At 38.3% G+C, this 22,334-nt stretch overlaps 2 protein-coding genes across 2 annotated transcripts; both read right to left on the bottom strand.

Moving 5' to 3' along the window:
- Positions 1 to 1,255: 1,255 nt before the first annotated feature.
- Positions 1,256 to 3,731, bottom strand: LOC106425107. The gene is made up of 4 exons (XM_013865827.1): positions 3,314 to 3,731; positions 2,786 to 3,204; positions 1,985 to 2,533; positions 1,256 to 1,909 (listed from the first exon to the last, which is right to left on the bottom strand). The coding sequence occupies exons 1-4, from the start codon at positions 3,729 to 3,731 to the stop codon at positions 1,256 to 1,258; spliced, it is 2,040 nt and encodes a 679-aa protein (XP_013721281.1).
- Positions 3,732 to 17,027: 13,296 nt separating this feature from the next.
- On the bottom strand, positions 17,028 to 20,756 carry LOC106448475. Its single transcript, XM_013890357.1, has 2 exons — positions 19,417 to 20,756; positions 17,028 to 19,053 (listed from the first exon to the last, which is right to left on the bottom strand). Exons 1-2 carry the CDS (start codon positions 20,754 to 20,756, stop codon positions 17,028 to 17,030), a joined length of 3,366 nt encoding a protein of 1,121 aa, XP_013745811.1.
- Positions 20,757 to 22,334: the final 1,578 nt, after the last annotated feature.

Here is a 22,334-nt window from a genome sequence, read left to right as displayed (position 1 = left end):
ATCCCTGGAAATTCGACTTCAATAATCTCCGTCAAGATCCCGTAGAAATCTGTTTCCCCTTTCACACATATTCCATAGTTACTGGTCGCCCGCTGTCTACCATAGTCATATGTATGAAAAGTATAGCCTCGTGTGAAATACATCTGTGATGTGGTGACCTTTACAAGTGGAGATTGAATTACTTCGTGTAACCACTTAGGATAATCTGCATCGTCGTCGTCATAATCAACCTGCAAAAATAAAGAGAATGTTAATGAAATACAGATAATGTATGAAAAAAAAGTTTTAGTTAATACCTGATTCCGCAACCACTTAATGAAGTGTTGATCTTTCCTTTTGTCTACGTCACTTGTGGATATACCAGGAAATGTTTCTTCGACTTGAGAAACAAATAGGCTGTAAAATCACATTTTATAGGAATGAATCTCTCGCAATTATACAATTAATTATACTTATATGTGTTTCGAAGTGTCAATATATGTTACCTTTCAAAATAACACATCAATGGATCTTCGCAATTGAGTAGAATATAGGTGTGTGCACTATGAGCGTCTTCTTCACTCGACCACCAAACCTCTTTACACTTCCCACCGAGTCGCCCAATCTGGCTAAAGATGTCTGGAATACCAGCAACTGCATATGTCTGCGGGGGCCATAGCCTCGACACCGTATGCAAGGGAGAAAGGTGTTGATTTAGTCAAACCTCTTGGTGTCGTGCGGTGACTCCAAAGGACTCCGTCGAGTTCATAGGCTCAATGTCCTTTCTTCAGATCTAGACGTTTCTTGATGCCGTCAATGATAAGCTTGTTGGAGGATTCCGCTTGGCCATTTCCTTGCGGTTAGCGAGGGGTGGAAGGGCTTAATCGGATGTGCCATTTGCTGCAGAATTCTTTGAAGTTGTCTGACATGAACTGTGATCCGTTATCAGTAACAATTTCATAAGGTAGACCGTGACGGCAGATAATGTTCTTCCATACGAAGGCGTGGACTTCTTTATCTGTGACTTGAGCGAAGGCTTCAACTTCGATCCACTTCGTGAAGTAGTCAGTGAGGACTGGAACAAAACGTCGTTGTCGGGAACTGGGAACGGTCCTATGATGTCCATTGCCCATCGTATGAATGGATATGGTGTTGTTGTCGTGCGTAACATTTCAGTCGGACAGTGGATACTTGGTGCGTACCGTTGGCATTTGTCGCAACGTCTAGCGTAGGACTCGCAGTCTGCGTTCATCATCGGCCAGAAGAAGCCTAGGCCTCACACTTTGATTGCCAAGGCTTGTCCGCCTAAATGGTTGCCTCCGGCGCCCTCGTGTGTTTCGGCCATAACTCTTACAGTTTCGTCGCAATGAATGCACTTGAGGAGTACTTTACTCGCGGTCCATCGATGGAGTTCATCATCTAAGACGACGTAATGGACACTGCATGTTTTTAGTCGGCGTGCAGCCCATTTCTCAGCTGGGAGCTCTCCCCTGCTAAGATAGTCGATGAACTCCGTCCTCCAGTCGGGGTCGAACCCTTTGATGTATGTCGTGGTGGTCTGGTGACTAGTCCCGCGGTCGGTGATCGGGGCCACGGTGACCGTTTGGTCGGTTGAGGTGTCAATACTTGGCTTCTCAATTCGGTGTATTGGGATGGTTCGTTTAACCTGATCTCGAAGCTTGCTGCCAAGGGCTGCCAGGGCGTCGGCGCAGACGTTCTCTCCTCTGGGGACTTTGATGAGTTTGAGGAATTCTAACTCTGCTGCTAACCCTTGGACTATCTTGAGGTAAGCATCCATTCGGTCGTTGTTGGCGTCGTAGTCGCCGCTGAACTGACTGGCGACCAGCTGTGAGTCGCAGTAGGCGCTTAGACGTTTGGCCTTGACAGCTTTGGCTAAGCGGAGTCCAGCGATCAATGATTCATATTCTGCCTCGTTGTTCGACGCTAGGAAGCCGAAGCTAAAAGACTATCTGATCAATTCTCTGGTCTGGGACTGTAATTGGACCCTGGCCCCTGCGCCCTTGTTGGTTGAAGATCCGTTAACATGAAGGGTCCAGTTTGGGTTCAGGAGTGTGAGGACTTGCTCCAGTTCCGGAGCCAGCTCAACTAAGAAATTCGTAAGGACCTGGGACTTTGCTGCCGTTCGGTTCTTGTAAGTGATATCAAGCTCACCGAGTTCGATAGCCCACTTCGTTAGTCTTCCTTGCATGTTGGTGTTCTGGAGTATTGTTCGGAGGGGCTGATCGGTCAGTACCTCCACCGAATGTGACTGAAAAAACAGGCAGAGCTTTCTTGCCGCTTCGACGACGGCCAGCGCCATCTTCTTCAGAGTTGGGTATCGCGTTTCTAAGCCTGTCATACGCCTGCTTGTGTAGAAGATTGGTTTTTGCTCGCCGCGGTCTTCCTTTATTAGAACACTGCTGACTGCTGCGGGGGATACCGCGACGTAGAGGGATAGAACGTCCCCGACATCCGGCTTGACGAGTACAGGCGGTGTAGTCAGGTATTGTTTGAGTTGAGCAAATGCTTCTTCGCACTTCTCGTCCCAGATAAACTTTTTATTCCCGCGTAGGAGATTGTAGAATGGTAAACATTTGTCGGTAGATCGAGAGATGAACCGATTAAGTGCAGCAATCCGACCCGTGAGCCGTTGGACTTCTCTACTATTTTTTGGACTTGGGAGGTTCAGGACCGCTGAGATCTGCTTCGGGTTGGCTTTGATTCCTCGTTGTGTTACGATGTAACCGAGGAATTCACCTGAGGAACTCCGAAGGTGCACTTCGCCGGATTTAATTTCATGTCATACTTGTTGAGAGTTTCGAAGCAATCTCGTAGATGGCGGAGGTGATCGGCGGCGTGACTTAACAAGCATGTCATCAATGTATACTTCCATGGTGTCGCCCAGCTTATCTACGAACATTCTGTTCACGAGTCGTTGGTAAGTTGCCCCTGCGTTCTTTAAGCCGAACGACATGACCTTATAGCAGTAGGTTCCCCTATCTGTGATAAAGGCTGTTTTCTCGCGATCATCAGGGTGCATCATGATCAGATTGTATCCGGAGAAAGCATCCCTGAACGTGAGCATCTCATTTCCATCGGTGGATGCGACTAGACGGTCAATATTGGGAAGAGGGTAGCTGTCCTTTGGGCAGGCTTTATTTAGGTTGGTGAAGTCGACGCAGATGCGCCACTTCCCGTTCTTCTTCTTGACCACCACTGGGTTTGCTGACCACCACTGGGTTTGCTAACCACTCAGGGTAACGTACCTCAGCGAATGAGCCGGCACCGAGTAGCCGTTCGACCTCTTCGTTCACAGCTTAAGACCTGTCAGGACCAAGCTTTCGTCTCTTTTGTCGAATGGGCTTGAAGGTTGGGTCGACAATAAGCTCGTGCGTTGTTATCGCTGGATCAATTCCTTTCATGTCCGCCATGGACCATGCGAACGTAGATACATTCTCCTTGAGGAAGTCGAGGATCGACCGCTGCATATCCTCAGATAGATATGCACCGATTCGTGCCGTTCGGTTCGGGTCCGTGTCGTCGATGGGCAACTCAAGAACTTCGTCTTTCTGGGGACAAACTTTGGAGATCGGGGGAGAGACAGAGTTGACAGGTAGAGAAGAATGTTGGAGCTTAACAGTGGCAATCAATAGGTCTCGAGCGGCCTTCTGATCTAATCGCAACGTTTTATTTGTGCCGTCTGTACCGGGAAACTTGATGCATTGGTGGTAAGTGGACGGGATTGCTTGCATCGAGTGTATCCACGGGGTTCCAAGTATCGCATGATATGGTGCCTTCGTGCTTACAACAGCGAACTTGACTGTTCGAGTAACACCGCATGCGCGTACCAGAAGACGGATCGTCCCTAGTATTGTTTCAGAACATCCATTGAAGCCGGTTAATGTTCTGGATCATGCCTTAATGTCATCGAGGTCCACTCCCATCTTTTGCAGCGTTCCTCAGAAGATGAGATCAACGGAGCTTCCCGTATCGATAAGTACTTTCGTGACGTCATACTCTCCAATTCCGAGAACGGCAAGAAGAGTATCGTTGTGGGGGATGTGAATCCCGGCGGTGTCATCAGGCGAGAAGGTTATCGGAGGATGATTTGGTGGTCTAGTGGGCCACCTTTGCAAAGTCGCAACCTGCCGGCGGTAATCCTTGACGGAGCGAACAGAATTTCCACAGGGAGGAGAACCGCCTATAATAAAGTTTAGTCGTTGTTTTGTTTTTACTCGCTTGGGGTTTAAAAGGGCGCGTAGGTCAGCAGATGCGTTGTCATTGTTTTGTGACAGCGTAGGGTTGGCTGGCGTCTTAGTTTGTTCCAACCGTCTACGGAGATCTGTGGGCTTCGAGCTGTTGAGGAGAACGCGAAGATCGTACACGCTGTCGTTTAGTTTGTCTCGAAGATCTCCGCTGAGATGTGTCGGATGCCCTTTGGGATCAGCACCACCGGTCGAGGTACGCTGGGACTTCCTTGCGTTCAGCGTTAGCCGGAGATCAGTATTTTCGGAGCTGTTGTCGTCCTTGGACTTAAGCTTTCGTTTGAGAACATCTCTCAGATCTCCAGGTATAGACGCGTCGTCGTTCTCGTTGTCTGACGATAAGGTTTGTTGAGAAAGTATAACCTCTATGCGCCTGCGGTTAGCCGGTTGTTATTCATCAATAGAGGAGTCGTCTTCACTGTCGTCCTTTGGGCCTTTTCTTCGTTTCGCTGCTACGTTTCATTTTGTCGGCCTTTGCCGGTAGCTTTGCATTGGGCTCTTCTTTCTTTATTCTTGCTCCAGCTTTTTCCCTTTTTGGGCTTAGCTTTTAGGGGCTCGAATTTGAAGTCGCCGCTGGCGAGAGATGAGAGATAGTGCGCATAGAATGATTTACACTCCGTCGTATCATGCCCTTTGACGTCGTGATATTTGCAATGTTTGGAGAGATCGACTGTTCTGGAAGGGCCTGCCGTCGGACCTGCTGCCACTGCGGGTTGAGTCGCGCAAACAGTATCAGTTGGTTCGCCAGATGAGTCGAGCTCTCTTACCCATTTGTTCCACCCTTCTCCTCGGACTACCATGGTCGAAATCAGTATGTTGTTCTCGTTGACGATGTACATGTAACTGTCTTTACGGCTGTTCTTGTCGCGAGGAGCATGCTGCCGCGGTTCTGCTCGCGTGTCGGCATTTTTAGTCGCTGGCGTTTTCGCCGCATTCATCTTGCTGATGATTGCATTTGTATCTTCTTCCATTCGGATGAAGTTGTGAGAACGAGCGATAGCGTCTTGGAGCGAGGTGATTGGATTTTGGTATAGATCTTCTCGGAACTAAGAGCGGAACCACAATGTGTTTCTCGGGACGTCGATAGCGATGTCGTCGGGGATTGCAATCCTCGAGACTACTGCTTTGAACTTCTCCATGTAGTCGCGGAGGCTCTTATCTTTGGTTTGGTTGAGGTTCCACAGGCTAGAAGCGGTAGCACTGCGCTTTGTGAACATAATGTACGTCTTGTGGAAAGCCGCTGATAAGTCTCGGAAGCTTCCGATTGAGTTCTCCTCTAGTTGGGAGAACCAGGTCAGGGCTTGCTTGTAGAGAGTCTCGACGAACAGTTGACAGTAGCCTATGTCCCTTTCTTCATCGGAGAGTCGAGCCCGTGCCATCGCGATATTAAAAACCGTCATGTGTTCCACCGGGTCTCCGCCGGGCTTGTACTCTGGTAGGCGCAGCTTCTCTATCTTCCTGAGTTGCACATTGGTTAGTGCGCTAGTAAAAGGGGTTCGCGAGGTCGCGGCGAGTACACTCTCGATTTGTGGAGCCGTGCTGGTAGCGTGATGGATCTTCGAGCTCATTTGCTAAAAGCTGAGTTTGAACTCGGCGATATCGCGTATGGTTGCGAGATCTGGTCCTATCTATTGAGCATCGACGGGAAGGGTTTCGTTAGGTTCCGAGTCATCTGAGATGTGGTCAGCACCCGTTGCCGTAGGGTTTGTGTTGAAAAGGCGACTGCGTATCATCTGTGGATGGCTCGTTTGGCCGTCTTGAGCGGTGAGTGCTGCGACCAAAGCAGCTAGCTGGTCGTTGGGTGTCTTTTGAACTTCGTCTTGTCGAGCGAATCGAGCCATGACGGAGCTCATGAAGTCTGCGGGGATTGGTGGAGCGGCTTCAGGCGTAGGGGTTGGTTTTCCGCCTGGAGTGCCCAAGGTGGCGTCATCTTGAGTCATGTTGACCTTGAACGTTACTTTAGTCAGCCCCACGGTGGGCGCCAATTGTTTGTACGGGATTCAGTTGACTAGGTTGAAAGAACTCGAAAATGGGATGACTAAAGACGTTTTATTAGATCTGATCAAAAGGGGGTACAAGAGTGACAGGAAATCAAGGAAACAAGCCGGAGCTCAAAGAGCAAACCGGAAAAGGTACAGAATGATTAGGAGTGAAGAGAGACTAAAACCCTAGATCTAGCCGCTCAATGTGTGTGTAAAAGTGTCGATCCCCATCTTGTTGTTGTCTCCTTTTCTTTTATAGGCTTTCCGTCCTTGTGTGCCCTAGATCCGGTCCCCCTTTGGGCCTTAACTTGAGAAGGCCGAGTGTATGGGCCTTGATGGAGTTCCTCCGAGCTGGATGCTTTTGGTTGGCTTGGTCGTCGGCTAAAAGTACTCTAAGACCGAACTGACAGCTTTACTCGCCGAGCCGAGTAAGTTTGTAGCTTGTTGGGATAGACCTTGTTATTCGATGGGCCTTGTGGAGGGATGTAATCCATCTCCTACGTAACCTCCAAAATAAACCAACTCACCTCTGCAACTTCTTCACTTACCTTCAGCCTCTTCTTACTTCTTTCAGGTTCTTCTTGACAAAGAAGAATATATATAAAGTGAGTGAATCTCAAAGTTGACTTTTGATTATGAATTGCAGAGATGGAAGAAAGATGAAATCATCTCATCATCGTCAAATGCTCTGCCGCTTAATGATGGCCATGAGTTTAAGGAGTAGTAATAAATCTCTACTTGGTTCATTCTCGAAGACAAGGACTGCGATTGAAAATGAAAGATGATAATGTTGTATAATCTAGATCGATGATCTCAGGTTACATGAATCAAATTTTTGTGAAGCATGCTGAAGAAATTTTTAATGCGACCGATCTGAAGATGTTGTGGTGATTAAGAAAAAAAAAGGAAATATTTAGAGAAGTGATTAGGTGTTTTCCTGCACCATGTGCACAGTAAGAAATTTTTTAAATCTAACTTATATTTAAAAATAAATTTCATTAAATATTATACATTTTACTATTTTCTTACTAATATTTAATATATATCTAATATATATTAAATCAATTTGTATAAAACTAATAAAAATGATATAACATTGTATAATTATCAAAATTTTAGTTTAAACAATATTTATAAAATTTTTAGGTATATAAAAAACTAATGATATTACGATTAGATATTTAAATTTTTACAAAATTGTATAAATTTTTTAAAGTTTTAGTAATACAAATTGTATAATTATACAAAAATAATAATATTTCCAAATTTGAAATGTTATATATGAATATATTTATTTTATAGATGATGTATGAGCTACTACCATATTTAAGAAAAGTTTAACAAAAAGAAATATCAATATTAAATGTAATATATGAATTATTATCATATTCTAATAAGTTTGCCAAAATATAAATAAACATTAAATAAAATTATCATGTCATATTTTTCCGGAAACCATGTCATCAATTTCATTAGTCATGTCATATTTGTTTTGTGAAATTGATCGTAGAAAGGATATATAACAAAATCACTTCGCAAATATAGTTTAGAGATGATTAATAAACATTTACTATTATTCAATTCAAATACAGTAAGCTCGAAGACATATATGTTCTGTCATGAAGCCAACAAGTTATTAAAAATGGTTTCTGTTTTGTTGGTGCGTGAATGCACAAGCATCGTCATTTCACTAATCCAGTCACTCCTAATTTTCAATCCCAAAAAACATGAGGCTTTGCTTTAAGTTCTCAATCTACAGTAACAAACAGTGATTCATGTTTAATCTACCTGAACAGCTTTTAGTGTTCAATAAGAGAGCTAATGTATTCGTAAATATCTTCATATAAAATATAATAGATATAAATATATTTCTTTTCTTCTTTTTTGTCAACAAAATATATTTCTAATCAGTGAGATCTTTTTAGTCCACATTAATTTTTAAACACATAATGGAATTAATAAAGTTGGTGATACTAATATAATTATATTTCAATATATCCAATAGTATTATAAAAATGATGATCAAGATATATCTCTATATATGTATATTTCAAAACGTTATATATATATATATATATATATATATAGTTTGTTAATATTAAATACAAGAATAGTATAAATATTGATTCCTTCTAAAAATAGTATCATAATAGTTAAATGAAACAAGTAAAAATAATTGTTTGACTTTAATAAATGGTGAATTTGCGAAATAGCAAAGTTTGGGAAGATAATTAAGTGCAGGTCACTGATTTTGACATAATTAGACAACTAACAATTGTGTCTCTTTTGATTTGGTTTTAACCATTTCTCATACAAGTAGCATGTGAAAGGGAAGAAGGTGAGTTGACGTAGACAAAGAAAAATATGGCTAGTATTATAGAAAATAATATATGGTAAGGAGTGGAGAAAAAAAGAGACATCCACGTTACATATTTATTGACCACATATGTATGTACTGAATATTATATTCCATACCACACGAAGTAGTATAGAAGGACTAAAACCACTTCCATAATCCTTAAATATTAAACACTATCTCAACTTCTAAATACTGAATCATAAATCATAATCCAAATATAAACTATAATTAGGTGACTAAATGACACTAAAATGAATAGATAAAATATAAGACTTTTCAATGAAGAATGCATTCCATATTAACCCAATACACAACTTTTAAATACTAAACACAAACCAAACTTTAAAATATTAAACTCAAATATAAACCTTAATTATCAGCCCTAAACTCAATTATCAAAATATGAAAATATTATAATATTAAACTAAATCCTGGCCTAACTTTTAAATAGTGCAGGGCTCTAACCCAACACACAACTTCTAAATCCTAATTACAGACCTAACTTTTGAATACTAAACCCTAAATCCTAATTACTAAACCCAAACCTCAACTTATATTTTTCAAATACTAAACCCTAAATCCTAATTACTAAACCCTAAACTCAAATAGAATGGAACAAAATACATAGTATAATACATATTGGGGAACAAAATAGAACACTCTTTATTAATCGAGAAATGGAACGATAATGATAGGATCACTAAACTCAAATCTCAACCCTACCTTCCAAATAATAAACCATAAATCTTAATTATTAAACCCTAAACCCAAGTATAAACCCTAAACCCAAATAGAATGGAACAAAATACCATATTTCTCAAATGTTGATATGGCTATGCCTTCATGGAAGATGGTAATGTTTGCTTCAATGTCAATCCCAATCGTACATAAACTAAACCCAATCAACTAATCATTAAACCCAATCAACTAATCACTAATCAATAAATAGAATAGTACAAACTGATGAAATTATGAAATGTTTATGATTGCATGTAAGAAGTTAATGATGATCCCAACCCCAACTACCTATTATTAAATACTAAACTCTAAACTCTAAATCCTAATTACTAAACCCTAAACCTAAATAAATAGATTAAGCTAAACCCTAATCAAGGAAGTATAAACCCAAATAGAATGTATATAATATGGTTTACTATACCCAAACCTTTACTTAGTAAATCTAAACCCTAAGCATGAACCTATAAACCCAAATACAATCTATAAATTGTTTTCCAATATTAAACACTTGAAAGCACATTTACTTGGTTAGCATGTTGCATATCTTATATTCCATATAGTCTAAGTAGTATAGTAAACGACTGTTCCAAATAATCAAATTTGTCCAACACTCGGAAAAAGAATTTCATATTATAATCAACCACACAAAATGACAAAGAAGAGACCTATCAAATTTTAAAAAATGACATATTATTACATTTTAGGGAGTAATAGAAATATGTCTCAAATAGTATGATAACTGTACATAGGTAGCTATATTTAAGAATATATACTATACTATTCATTTCACCGAATACAATATAGACAGTGAGTTCATCTTCTTCAATTCTTATTTTTTAGACAGGCTGATACACATTCATTTCGTTCACCATCATTATTCTTCACCACCATATAGAGATCGTCTTCATCTCCTCTCTTTTTCCCGACACGACGATGCTTTTACCGACTCGCCGTCGTTGTTCTTCACCACTGGGTCTGTAAAACAAAAACAGAAACGAAAGCAAAGTATGAAAACAAAAGCATGATTGTGAGAATCAATTGATTTAAGAAAAAAAAAGGAAAAAAAAATGAAAGAGTTGTTGTGTGCTCACCGTCTACGCTTTCATTGTTGTCTGTTCTTCACCACTGGATCTGTAAAACAAAAACAGAAACAAAATCAGAGTATGAAAACAAAAGCATGATTGTGAGAATCAATTGATTTAAGAAAAAAAAGAAATGAAAGAGTTGTTGTGTGTGCTCACCGTCTATGACTTCATCCTTGTCTTTTCTTTAGAACAATTGATTGTTCTTTTGCTGAGAAGAAATTCAATTCAAAAAGACGTGTGAGCAATGAAAGACTACGTTTTACTTTTTACAGTTACAAATTATTAATTAAATTTTGTTTTCTTTGTGTAAGTTTCACCGGTTGTATACAAGGGTATAATGACATTATTATACAAAATACACAGTACATATTTGCAAGCTAGGTCTTTTTGTCATACAATGAATTATAATTTGTTTGATGGTTATACAGCCTAATTCCCCTTTAATAAATTAGATATAGAAAACATTATCGGTAAATAAATTAAAAATATAAAACGTATTAGTTCATCCTTCGATTTATTTCAAAGCTTTAGAATAACATTGCTCACTTCTTTTAAACACAGGACGTAGACGTACATGACGGAGCCTTCAAGACATTGTTAGCAGTACCTTAACCTTCCAGTTGCTGGTCCAAAGGTGAAGAGTTGTACTGATGTGAAGAACAATGTTCTCGTGAACATGAGAGGTTGCAATAATGGTGGGACGTTGAATGGACATACGGGCCAGGAAGCTTTTCAGAATGCGGTCCCTGTTGTTTCTGCCCCAACCTTCGAAGTTCCATAGGCTACTGATGACGGACCTACTGGGAAGAAGGCCTGGACTGATCGATTAGACTCGCAGCATTTTGAGTCTACTATCCTTCACTTGACACTCAAAAACTTTTACTACTATCCTTCACTTGACTCTCACCTCTCAGTTTTTACTCTGTTTAATCTGTTTTTCCACCTAAGTTTCTACTCTGTTTAATGAGTTTCTTACTTATGCAATGGTTTAAGATGGTCATTACAAACTTTGTTCTACAAATCTTTATAGGCAAACAATATTTATGTCGCACCACCTGATGTTCAATATTAGCACTTAAAAACAAAAATATATTTCTTAATTATATCTACCACCTCCAGCTTTATTTTATGGCTTACAAGATCCTTTCTCCGCGCGTATATTTAAATTTGTTACATTTATCATTTTTATTTGTATGTGAATTTTTATATATTAAATTATATATAACTAATTTTTAAATTTGATTTTTTTTATATATTTTTAGTTTGAAGTAAGTATTTCTATTATATTTAACACAATTAACTAATAAAATATGAAGAATCAAGTCCGAGATTTTAGAGTTATGTAAAAAAATATATTTATGTATAAAAGATCGGAATCTCATCTCGAATCAATTCACGAAAAGAAAAAGTACTCCAATAACATAATTAAAATATAAAACCCCCTTTTGAAAAAAAAACGTACTTAATAATATTTTTTTACGTATAATAGTTGAAAACTGACAATTGAATATCAATCTAAAATATTATTTTAATATATCTAATGGTAAATATTAATTGTAATAAACAAAATTTGAATTTTTTAATATTACATGAATTAGAAGTCTTTAAAATCTAAAATATATTTTATTAACATAATATATTTTTTATTCATTTATTATTTTGACGTTACAAAATATCGCTTTAGTTTTATTTGTATATTAATTTTTTAATAATTTAGTTTCTTTTTAAGTAATTTTAAAATTATCAAGGATATAATATATTTAAAATTATTTTTTTAAATATATCCAAATATGATGTCTCATTTTTATGTGTGTTTGCGTTGAGCATATTTAATTTGTAGTTTGTATATTTAATAACACATTGCTGCGTGCCGTTCTATGGTTTTAATAAATGTGTTGTCATTTCATTTTTATTACTACTACCATGATTTTTAAGTGATCAGTGATAATGTATTTTTAACGTTATGTATTATATTTTATCGTATATTTTCTAACTCTTCATGCTGACACTTTTTTTAGAACCATTTTAATTAGATAATAGGTTTAAAGATGTAAATAAAACTATTTATGTTGTAAATTTAGACTTTTTAGTGTAACTGAGCACTATCAATTATGGAAATTATATTGTGATTTTATTTTACTAAATCTTTCTTCCTGTGTATATTTTTATTTTATTTTGTATTTTTAAAATTTTATTGTTTTATTCTTTAATTGCAGAAAATTGCTATTTCCAATTTTTGTTTCATATACCTTAAAAGTCTTCGGTTGATTTTTGTTTGTTTCCTTTCTCCAATTACAATGTACAGTTCGACCGTTTTTTATTTTTTTTTGGGATCAAACTACTAATATCATTAGATAGAAAAGGTTAAACTCCAAGAATCGGGTGAGTATTTGTGCTAGAGAAAACTGATTTAGCCACTAATATAGTATTGTAATATTATAAGGTATGAAAACTCTTCTCTGTTGTCCTACGCTGGACATAATTAAGTTGTTGTCAATTGATTCTATATTTGTGATAACTGAAAATACATCTTTATGTCTTCCTTACATCATCTTTAATTAGTTTACGGTTCGGCCATTTCTAATATACTGAGAGTAACATAATATTAGATGTTGATTATCTTCATCCAATTAGTAATGCACTGGATGAGAGAAATTCAAGTTGAGACCACTTTACAATTTTGTCCTCATATCTATATAGAGTTAGTTTATAGATTACTCTATTTGTTTCAAAATGTAATTAGTTTTAATTAAAATCTTTAATATTTAAAACTTATTACTTTAGAAAACAGTCATTTAATATATAAATTTAATCAATTACACAGTAATTTACATAATTTAATTGGCCACACAATATCCAATAAATATAAAGTTACACTGAAATATAAAAACAATTTATATGGTGAAACAAAAAATACTTTTAAACCATTATATTATAAAAAAAAAGGAATATTCAAATTATATTGAAACATTAGAATAGTAAGAATCAGAAAAGCTGAAATCTCAACATCGATCACTTACATCGACCATGCCTTAGACCATCTCTAATGTATTCCTCTATTTTTTTCTCTAAAATAGAGGAATTTCATAATAGAGATAGATTTGTCTCCGATGTATTTTTCTATTTTCTTTCCTAAAAAGAAATATTTTTGATAAATTCTTTTCTAAGTTTACAAATAATATTTTTTATTTGTGAAAGTTGAAAACCAGCCAAATTTATTTTAGTATTTTATAAAATCATGATATTATTTACACTAAATATTTCTTTACAAACTATTATGTAAATAAAAAATATAATTATATTTATATAAATAATATATTTCACTAAAAAAATATTTTCGGTTAAATAATTGTTTAAGTAAAATGTTAAAGGATCATTTTGTAAAAACAAATAGAGGAGGTGACATGGCAATATAGTTTCTCATTGGCCGATTATTTTCGCCTACGTGGACACTCTATCTAAGGCTTATATCCTCCTGTTTTAACTAAAATCTGTACTATTTAAAAGTTATTACTTTAGAAAACTGTCATTTAATATATAAATTTAATCAATTACACAGTAATTTACATAATTTAATTGACCACACAATATCCAATAAGTATAAAGTTACATTGAAATATAAAAACAATTTATATAGTGAAACAAAAAATATTTTTAAACCATTATATATTAAAGCAAAGAGAATATTCAAATTATATTGAAACACTAGAATAGTAAGAATCAGAAAAACTGAAATCTCAACGTCGATCATTTACGTCGGCCATGCCTTAGACCATCTCCAATGTATTCCTCTATTTTTTATCTAAAATAGAGGAATTTCATAATAGAGATGGATTTGTCTCGATGTATTTTTCTATTTTCTCTCCTGAATAAAAATATTCTTGATATATTCTTTTCTAAGTTTACAAATAATATTTTTTATTTATGAAAGTTGAAAACCAGCCCAATTTATTTTAGTATTTTATAAAATCATGATATTATTTACACTAAATATTTCTTTACAAACTATTATGTAAATAAAAAATATAATTATATTTATATAAATAATATATTTCACTAAAAATAAATTTTCGGTTATAATTATTTAAGTAAAAAGTTAAAGGATCATTTTGTAAAAACAAATAGAAGAGGTGACAAGTCAAAACTATAGTTTCTCATTGGCCGATTATTTTCGCCTACATAGACATTCTATCTAAAGCTTAAATCCTCCTTTTATTACTTATATTTGATATTTGATATTTGATTTATTTATACTTGTGTCTGGAAGAGATACATTACAACATGTTTTTGAGCTACATCAACTGTAAAACTACGTTCAGAAAAAAATATCGACAGGGGGTGGCCATAGCTAATCCATAAAAGTATATCCAGTCCACATTAACATTGTGGGTAAAATCCACAAATCCTAACATACAGTAAAAGTTTCAGGTATTATATGTGCATCTCAACACGCTGTCTCTATTAAATCTCAAAACTCAACAACGGAAGAGGAAGACATTGGTATGTTATGACGCAGAATTCTGATTTATAAATTTTGCTATTTCAAAAGTTTTATCAAAAAATTTTCAAAGCCACAAAATATAAAATAATACAAACAATTCAGAGTCCAAAACCGTACAAGGAGACCCAAACTTTCATGCACAAAATACAAATTGTTAGTTCTTAAACTTCAATTTTTTATAATTGTTATAGTCTGCGTTGGTTAATTCAAAATATAGAATGACTAGAAGAATTTTTTTTTGCATAGAAGATATTTAAGTTCAACGGTAAACGAAAAAAAAATTAGTACAAGAATCAAACCGAATATAACTACGTTTAATAAAATTGATAACCAAGTAGTAATATATTAAAAAGTTAAGCTTCCAAAGAATCCCGACCACACTATAAATACTACCCAGCTAAAAATAAGAGAGTAGAAACACACGATATATATGCATCAAAATTCAAGCACCAAATCAAATGAAAATTATGGCATAAGGCCGGTGCTTAATGGATAATGACAAGAACTTCAAAATTAATGTATGCATAACAAAGCAGAAAAAACACATTAGTTCAAATAATAACTCAAATACATATGAAAATCCCACATATGAACATCCAATCACTACCCCTGCGTTAGGTAATTAAAAAGAAACTTTACACCTTCACCATAGAATCTTATAAAAAAAATTACCCAATATCGTATAGTCTCATACACGTAAGTATACTCCCGTAACAAAACCAACAAATGACCATCAGAAATCTCAAGATGGACAACACCCCGTGCTTCATAATTCACAGGAATTGTTTGGTTTCTTTAACCTTATGCAATGTTTTAATGCCCTTGAACTCTTCCCCATCCCTAATTGGGAGTTTAAAAATTTAGTCCTCAGCCAAACCCTTTTGTGGCTCACTCTACTTCTTTTGCAAATGTTCATTCCACTAATTAATCTTGCCATAATATGTTAATCCATCACTATAACTTGCAAATAAACTTAACACTGTTTCATCAAATATGAAGTACTCACTGTTAATAAAAATATAACAATCACACAAACACGAAAGGAGAAGACAATCCCAGTAACAAAAAACACGCAATACCAAAATAACAAAACACCAACTAATTTTTTTAAACACAACCCAATCAAAGGCAAACTCAATTTACAACCGCCCGCGCGTAGCGTGGCAAACCACTAGTTTCATATTAATTGTACTAAATGTCGTTCTTATTGTTTACATGCTTGCTATGCAGGGGTCTTTAATGTGCCATGGTGGTTCATCTCATCTTTCTGAGTCTATTGACCTAACACCAGCCAAGCGCAGTCACCCACCAATCATTAGTTTGGTGTGTGCTATAAAGGTTAAGAAGGAGAAGATCGAAAAAAGTGGCTAGAGTGAGACGTGGAGGAGGACCACGGAGTAGAGGCTTATATCTACAATATTTCTATCAGTTGTTTCTGTTTTGTTTTATTTATGCATTTAAGTTTGTTTTTCTTGGTTTTTTTAAGGTTGATTTGCTTTGCTGTTTGGATTTTATAATTAATTTGAAGCCTCTACTCTTTATCATTTATATTTTATTGAGGTGATTTTATATTGTTATGGATTTCAACATAAAATATCACGCATCTACTGTCCAATATGGTTAAAAAATAATGACTAAATTTGTGGTTTTTATATTAATTTGTGTCTTCAACTTTTTATGATGATTTTTGAAATTAAAAATTTTATTGCTTATGTTTTCGTTATCAAAGTTGAAATTTTTTTGGTGGATACATAAGTATATCAGTCTAATGTGGACATACGGTATGGAGTCTAAATCTGAATCTAAGTTTGAGTGCATACACGTATCCGTATCAGTCTGGGAATCATTCAGCCAGCAATCACCAATCCACCGGGTCTCTTCCCCAAAGCCATTTGAAGACAATGAGTTGCAGATGTATCAGAGGATCGTCGGGGAAATTTGTTTTTGTTTTCAGTGAGATCGATTGAAAAGAAAAAATAATCAGTAATCGGAAACAATCGGTGGTAGGGACAAATAATAATAATTCAATATGCTCGGTAGTACGTATACGTGTTCTCACCTGTGTTCACCTGGCGAAGTATATATATATTTTTTTAGCATCAAAAACTCCATAATTTATTAAGAAAATTCCATGTGGTTGGTTTGAGCCATCCAGCAAGAGAGTCTAGAGTTTACATGGGAAAAGATAACACCACGGGCTCGAGCGCCTTTTGCAAGGCCATCGGCACGGACATTGCAGGAACGGGGAATAAAACATAAGGAGCAAGAATTAAACATAGAATGCAGATAGTAAAACTTTTCAAATTCGACCATTAAGGATGGCCAGTCTTCTTCTTTTTCGTCTTCGATGATCTTGACCAGTTGTTGACAATCAGTTTCAAAGGTCATATCTAGGTGGTCCAGTTGGAGTGTGGATTTCATGGCCCACAGCAGAGCATGAAGCTCGGCGTGTAGAGGGGTTAAGCCTCGGTTACTAGTGAATGAACCAAAGGTCGTTTCCCCATCCTTATCCGTCAGGACCATTCCTCCGCCAAAGAGTGCGTCGTCTTGGTGCCATGAGGCATCAAAAGAACAACGGGGGCCGAGGGGTTGTGCGCTGGTTTGAGTCAAAATCTCTTCATCATCATGAGTTTTATGTATGATCTGTGCGAGCCTCCAGTTATCTGCTTCAAATAAGGCGATCTGGACAGTATCAAGCGGAGAGATGTCTGTTCCATTGAAAATTTTATCGTTTCGGGCTTTCCAGATGAACCACAAAATCCATGGCACATTATCTAGGATCGAGGACGGGACGCCTAGTCCTTTTGCCGGCCATAGGAGATGATTGAGGTTACTGTAAGTCGATGAGCTCGGAAAAAGCCCCGGAGAATGGGATATGTGAGCGAGAGCCCATGTCTGGGCAGAAGGTGGGCATTCGAATAGTAAATGGTTTACTGATTCGTCGTCGGCGCCACACCTTGGGCAGTGTCTGTCTGTACTGCAGTGACGGTCGGAGAGACGACTGCAAACGGGGACACTATCTGATAATGCACTCCAAATGAAGTGTTTAATTTTTCTCGAGGTCTTAAGAGTCCAGACTTTTGCTTTTAGGCAGGTAGTACTAGGCTCGGAGACAGACGGGGGAGCATGTGCGGAGTCGAGTTCCATCACGAGACCATACCCCGACTGGACTGTGTAAGCTCCGGACTTTGTGGGAGCCCAGCAGTAGCTATCGAGGCGCTGAGTTCGGGGGATGCGCAGGCTCATGATCAACGGCACATCTTCTTTTGCGATTATGCTTTGGAGCCTCGTAAGGTTCCAGGCATGGGACGTCGGGTCAATAAGATCGCTTACTCGAAGGTTCGGGTTAAAGGAAGGACCGCAGGGAGTAGCGGGTCTTGGCTTGGCATCCGGGAGCCAGTTATCAGACCAGACCATGGTATTGTTGCCCGTCCCAATTGATCTCCTTAAGCCGGCCTTCAGGAGTGGTTGAGCTGCCATCAGGGTACACCATACGTAAGATGGCGAGCTTGCCCTAGTAACGTCCACTGGAGTCGACAGGCGGAAGTACCTGCCTTTTAAGACTCTAGCGAGAAGAGACGATGGATATTGGTTTAGTCTCCAGAGTTGCTTCGCAAGTAATGCGAGATTGAAGTTTCGAAAATCGCGGAAGCCGAGGCCTCCCTTCTCTAGAGGGGTACAAATACTTTTCCAAGCAATCCAGTGCAGACCTTTGTTATCCTGTTTAGTACTCCACCAGAATCGGGAGATTGCGCTAGTAAGTTTTCTAGTAATCTCTAGAGGGAGCACAAAACATGACATGACATAGGTAGGGAGGGCTTGAGCAACAAATTTGATTAGAACTTCTTTTCCTCCTTTAGATAGGAGTTTCCCAGACCATGAGTTTATACGGTTAAGGAGCCGGTCTTGGATGAAAGCAAAAGCCTGTTTTTTGCTGCCACATATTTTCTCCGGTAACCCTAGATAGACTCCCATACCACCTTCTTTCGATATTCCGAGCGATCGCTTGAGCTCTGATTTGATGTCCGGGGGAACCTTACTTCCAAAGAGGATGGACGACTTGTTTACATTCAGCTGCTGACCGGAGGATAAGCCGTATGTGTTGATGATCCTCACGAGTTCGGAGCATTGCTGTATGTCTGATCTACAGAAAAAGAGGCTATCGTCGGCAAATAAAAGGTGGGAGATTGGTGGGCTGTTTCTGGCGATTTTGAGTCCAGTAATTCTTCCTTCCCTTTTCGCCCCTTGGATTTGAGAGATAAGAGCTTCCGTTAGGAGAATGAATAGAAAAGGCGATAGGGGATCGCCTTGTCGAATGCCACGAGATGGTGTAATCTTTCCTTTCGGTTCTCCATTTAGCAGGACTTGGTAAGAAACTGATGAAATACATATTTTGATCCAGGATACCCATTGCGTAGAGAAACCTAGTTTCAGGACGAGCGCTTCGAGGAAGGACTATTCGACCCTATCGAAAGCTTTGCTCATGTCCGTTTTGATGGCTACAAACCTCGATCTGCAACCCGGGTTGGTTCGCAAGGCGTGGAAAGCTTCGTGTGCGACAAGAATATTATCTGTGATCAGACGTCTAGCCACAAAGGCCGATTGAGTTTCCGAGATTATTTTCGGGAGGCATTTCTTCAGGCGCTTGCTCATGAGTTTTGAGATGACTTTATAAGAGACATTGCACAGACTTATTGGTCGAAATTCAGCCATTTCAGATGGTCTCTCCGTCTTGGGGATGAGGCAGATGTTGGTATGGTTTAAGCGGGGATCCATGGTGCCGGTCAAAAAGAAGTCCTTCACAGTACTCCGTACTACCTCAGCCGTAATTCCCCAATATTTCTGGAAAAAGAGACTAGTCATTCCGTCTGGCCCGGGGGCTTTATCAGGGTTTATGTCGAACATAGCGCGTTGGATCTCATCATCAGATGGAGTACTTGTAAGAGCTGCATTCATGGCCGGGGTTACTCTTGCAGTAATGTACTGTAGTGATTCCTCAAAGTCTGAGGGATTTGATGAAGTGAACAAGGTTTGAAAGTACCCAGTCGCCACCTGTTCCAAATCTTCATCGGTATCGGCCCAAGAGCCATTTGCCCGTCGGAGTCTAAGAACCCGGTTTCTTGCTCTCCGCTGCTTGGTAGTAGCGTGGAAGAATTTTGTATTGCGGTCTCCCTCACGTAACCAGTTAGCTCGACTCTTTTGTTTCCAATAGAGTTCTTCATCTCTAAAAGCGGCACAAAGATTCCATTTAAGGTTCAGGATCGCCTCATTTGAGAAATTGTCATCGAGTTGGGCCTGCTCGAGCTGGTCTTTGATTTCTTCAATCTTCTTTGCCGTGTTAGAGGGGTTAGCTCTCTTCCATCGAGATATGTGCTTTCTGCAGAGCTCAATCCGGTCATGGAGGTCATCACGGTCGAAAGCGCTTGGATCATTCCAGCCATGGAGAATGGTTTCACGGAAACCCTCTTTGCCAATGCATCTTTTGTCAAATTTAAAACCACGTCTGCCAGTTTTCTTACCCGAGAGGAAACGAGAGAGGATGGGACGGTGGTCTGAACCCCATAGGCGAAGATACTCCACATTCGTGTGGGAAAAACAGTGGTGCCAATCCTCAATTCCCACTGCCCGATCTAGTCTGCATTGCACTTTGCCATTACTTCTATTGCCTACCCAAGAGAGAGGGTTGCCTGAGTATGGGAATTCAATCATTCCGCAATTTGCGAGCATGTTCCTGAAGGGTAGGAACGAGGCATCACTACGCTTGCGGCCACCCTTTTTTTCTAGGTTACTGGTAATTTCATTAAAATCTCCAACCATAAGCCAAGCTCCAGACCTGGTGAGACTCATTCTGGTCAAGCGTTCCCATACATTTTCTCGGTAATTTATAACCGGATCTCCATAGACAAAGGTAATATAAACTTTATGTCCTGCTATGGTTGCCTCAATATCGATCATACGATTATTGGAGTAAAGAATAGTAACATCAAGAGAATCTAAATAGAAAAGTGCAAGTCCACCACTTCGCCTTTCAGGTTCCACGGTAAACAATTTATTATAACCAAATTCAAATTGAAAATCCTGAAGAAAAGAATAACTATTTTTTGTTTCTGAAAGAAAAAGAAAAGGAGTAAAACAACGATGCAATTTCCGGAGATGTTTCTTGGTCAGATAAGCTCCGGCGCCCTGACAATTCCGTTAGAACCATAATCCTCTTTTGTCCCGAGAGAGTCGATTTGTTTCATGAGATAATTATTTAATTTATTGCATAATTCATAATAAAAATTAACTGAATATGTTCAATTTTCAAAAAGTCCATCGTATGTAGTAGGATTTTTAACAATTTGTGTATTTCAATATTGGGCTCTACTATCTAACAAATTTTGACCCATATTTGGTAAGGTAATTATTTGCTTAATATGTTCAGTAACAACAAAGCCCATCAGTTTACAATTTGTCTATTTCAATATTTGGGTCTACTGCAGCTACAAAATGTAACTTATTGTTATAATCATACTGTGGATGTCCATAACCGGCCCGGTCCATAACCGGCCCATATCGTTAGAGAGAGACGGCTAGAGAGAGAGTCGGCCACCTTTGGTTTTCTTTTTCCTTCTTAGATTATGATTTGTACTCTTTCCATTATTCTATGACGGTGTAATTCCCTATATATAAAGGCTCCTTATGTTTAAGAATAATAAGAATAACACAGTTTCTATTCTCTAGTTTCACAATACGTTATCAGCACGATTACGCTCTAAACCCTAAGCTAAAGTCCGAACCCTAAAACCCTAATCTCATCCCGACGATAAACCCTAAACCCGACGACGAACCCTAATCTGATCGAGAACCTAAAGCCCCATACTCAAGGCGTTCCCGATCTCAGCACGCGACCTCAGTCTGTTCCTCAGCTCGCGACTTCAGCCTGTTCGCGAGACACGATCTCAGCCTGCTCGACGCGACCCGATACCGTTCGATAACCAGCACGTTCACGACCCGATAGCTGCTTGCTCTCGTTCGCGACTCGTCTCAGCTTCAATCCGTTCGCGACAAACAGCAACCCGTTCGCGATCCGACAGCAACGATCAGCTCGCGTTCTTCTCTATTCGGTGGTCCATTCAACCCGACTTGAGGTTTAGGTAAAACTAAAACCTAAGAACCAAACCCTAAGGCAATAGATCCAATCCCTAATAACCTAAATTGAATCTTATTGCTTGATTAAAATTGAAACCCTAATTCCCTAAAGCCTAGCCGCATGCATACCATGCAAACCCTAATCGAAATTTGATTTGATTGTTTATGTGATTGAATGTTTTGAATCTGATTATCATCACAAAGAACCAATTGCTAGGATTGATTAATCTCATACTTAAATTTGGTTGATTGAATTGATGAACTAATTGAATGTTATCTTGCGATAGAAATCGC

The sequence above is a fragment of the Brassica napus genome, chromosome C5, assembly GCF_020379485.1.
Source record: "Brassica napus cultivar Da-Ae chromosome C5, Da-Ae, whole genome shotgun sequence".
Lineage (NCBI taxonomy): Eukaryota > Viridiplantae > Streptophyta > Magnoliopsida > Brassicales > Brassicaceae > Brassica > Brassica napus.
Note: the sequence above shows the minus strand (reverse complement) of the source record. Positions and strands in the feature narration are given on the sequence as shown.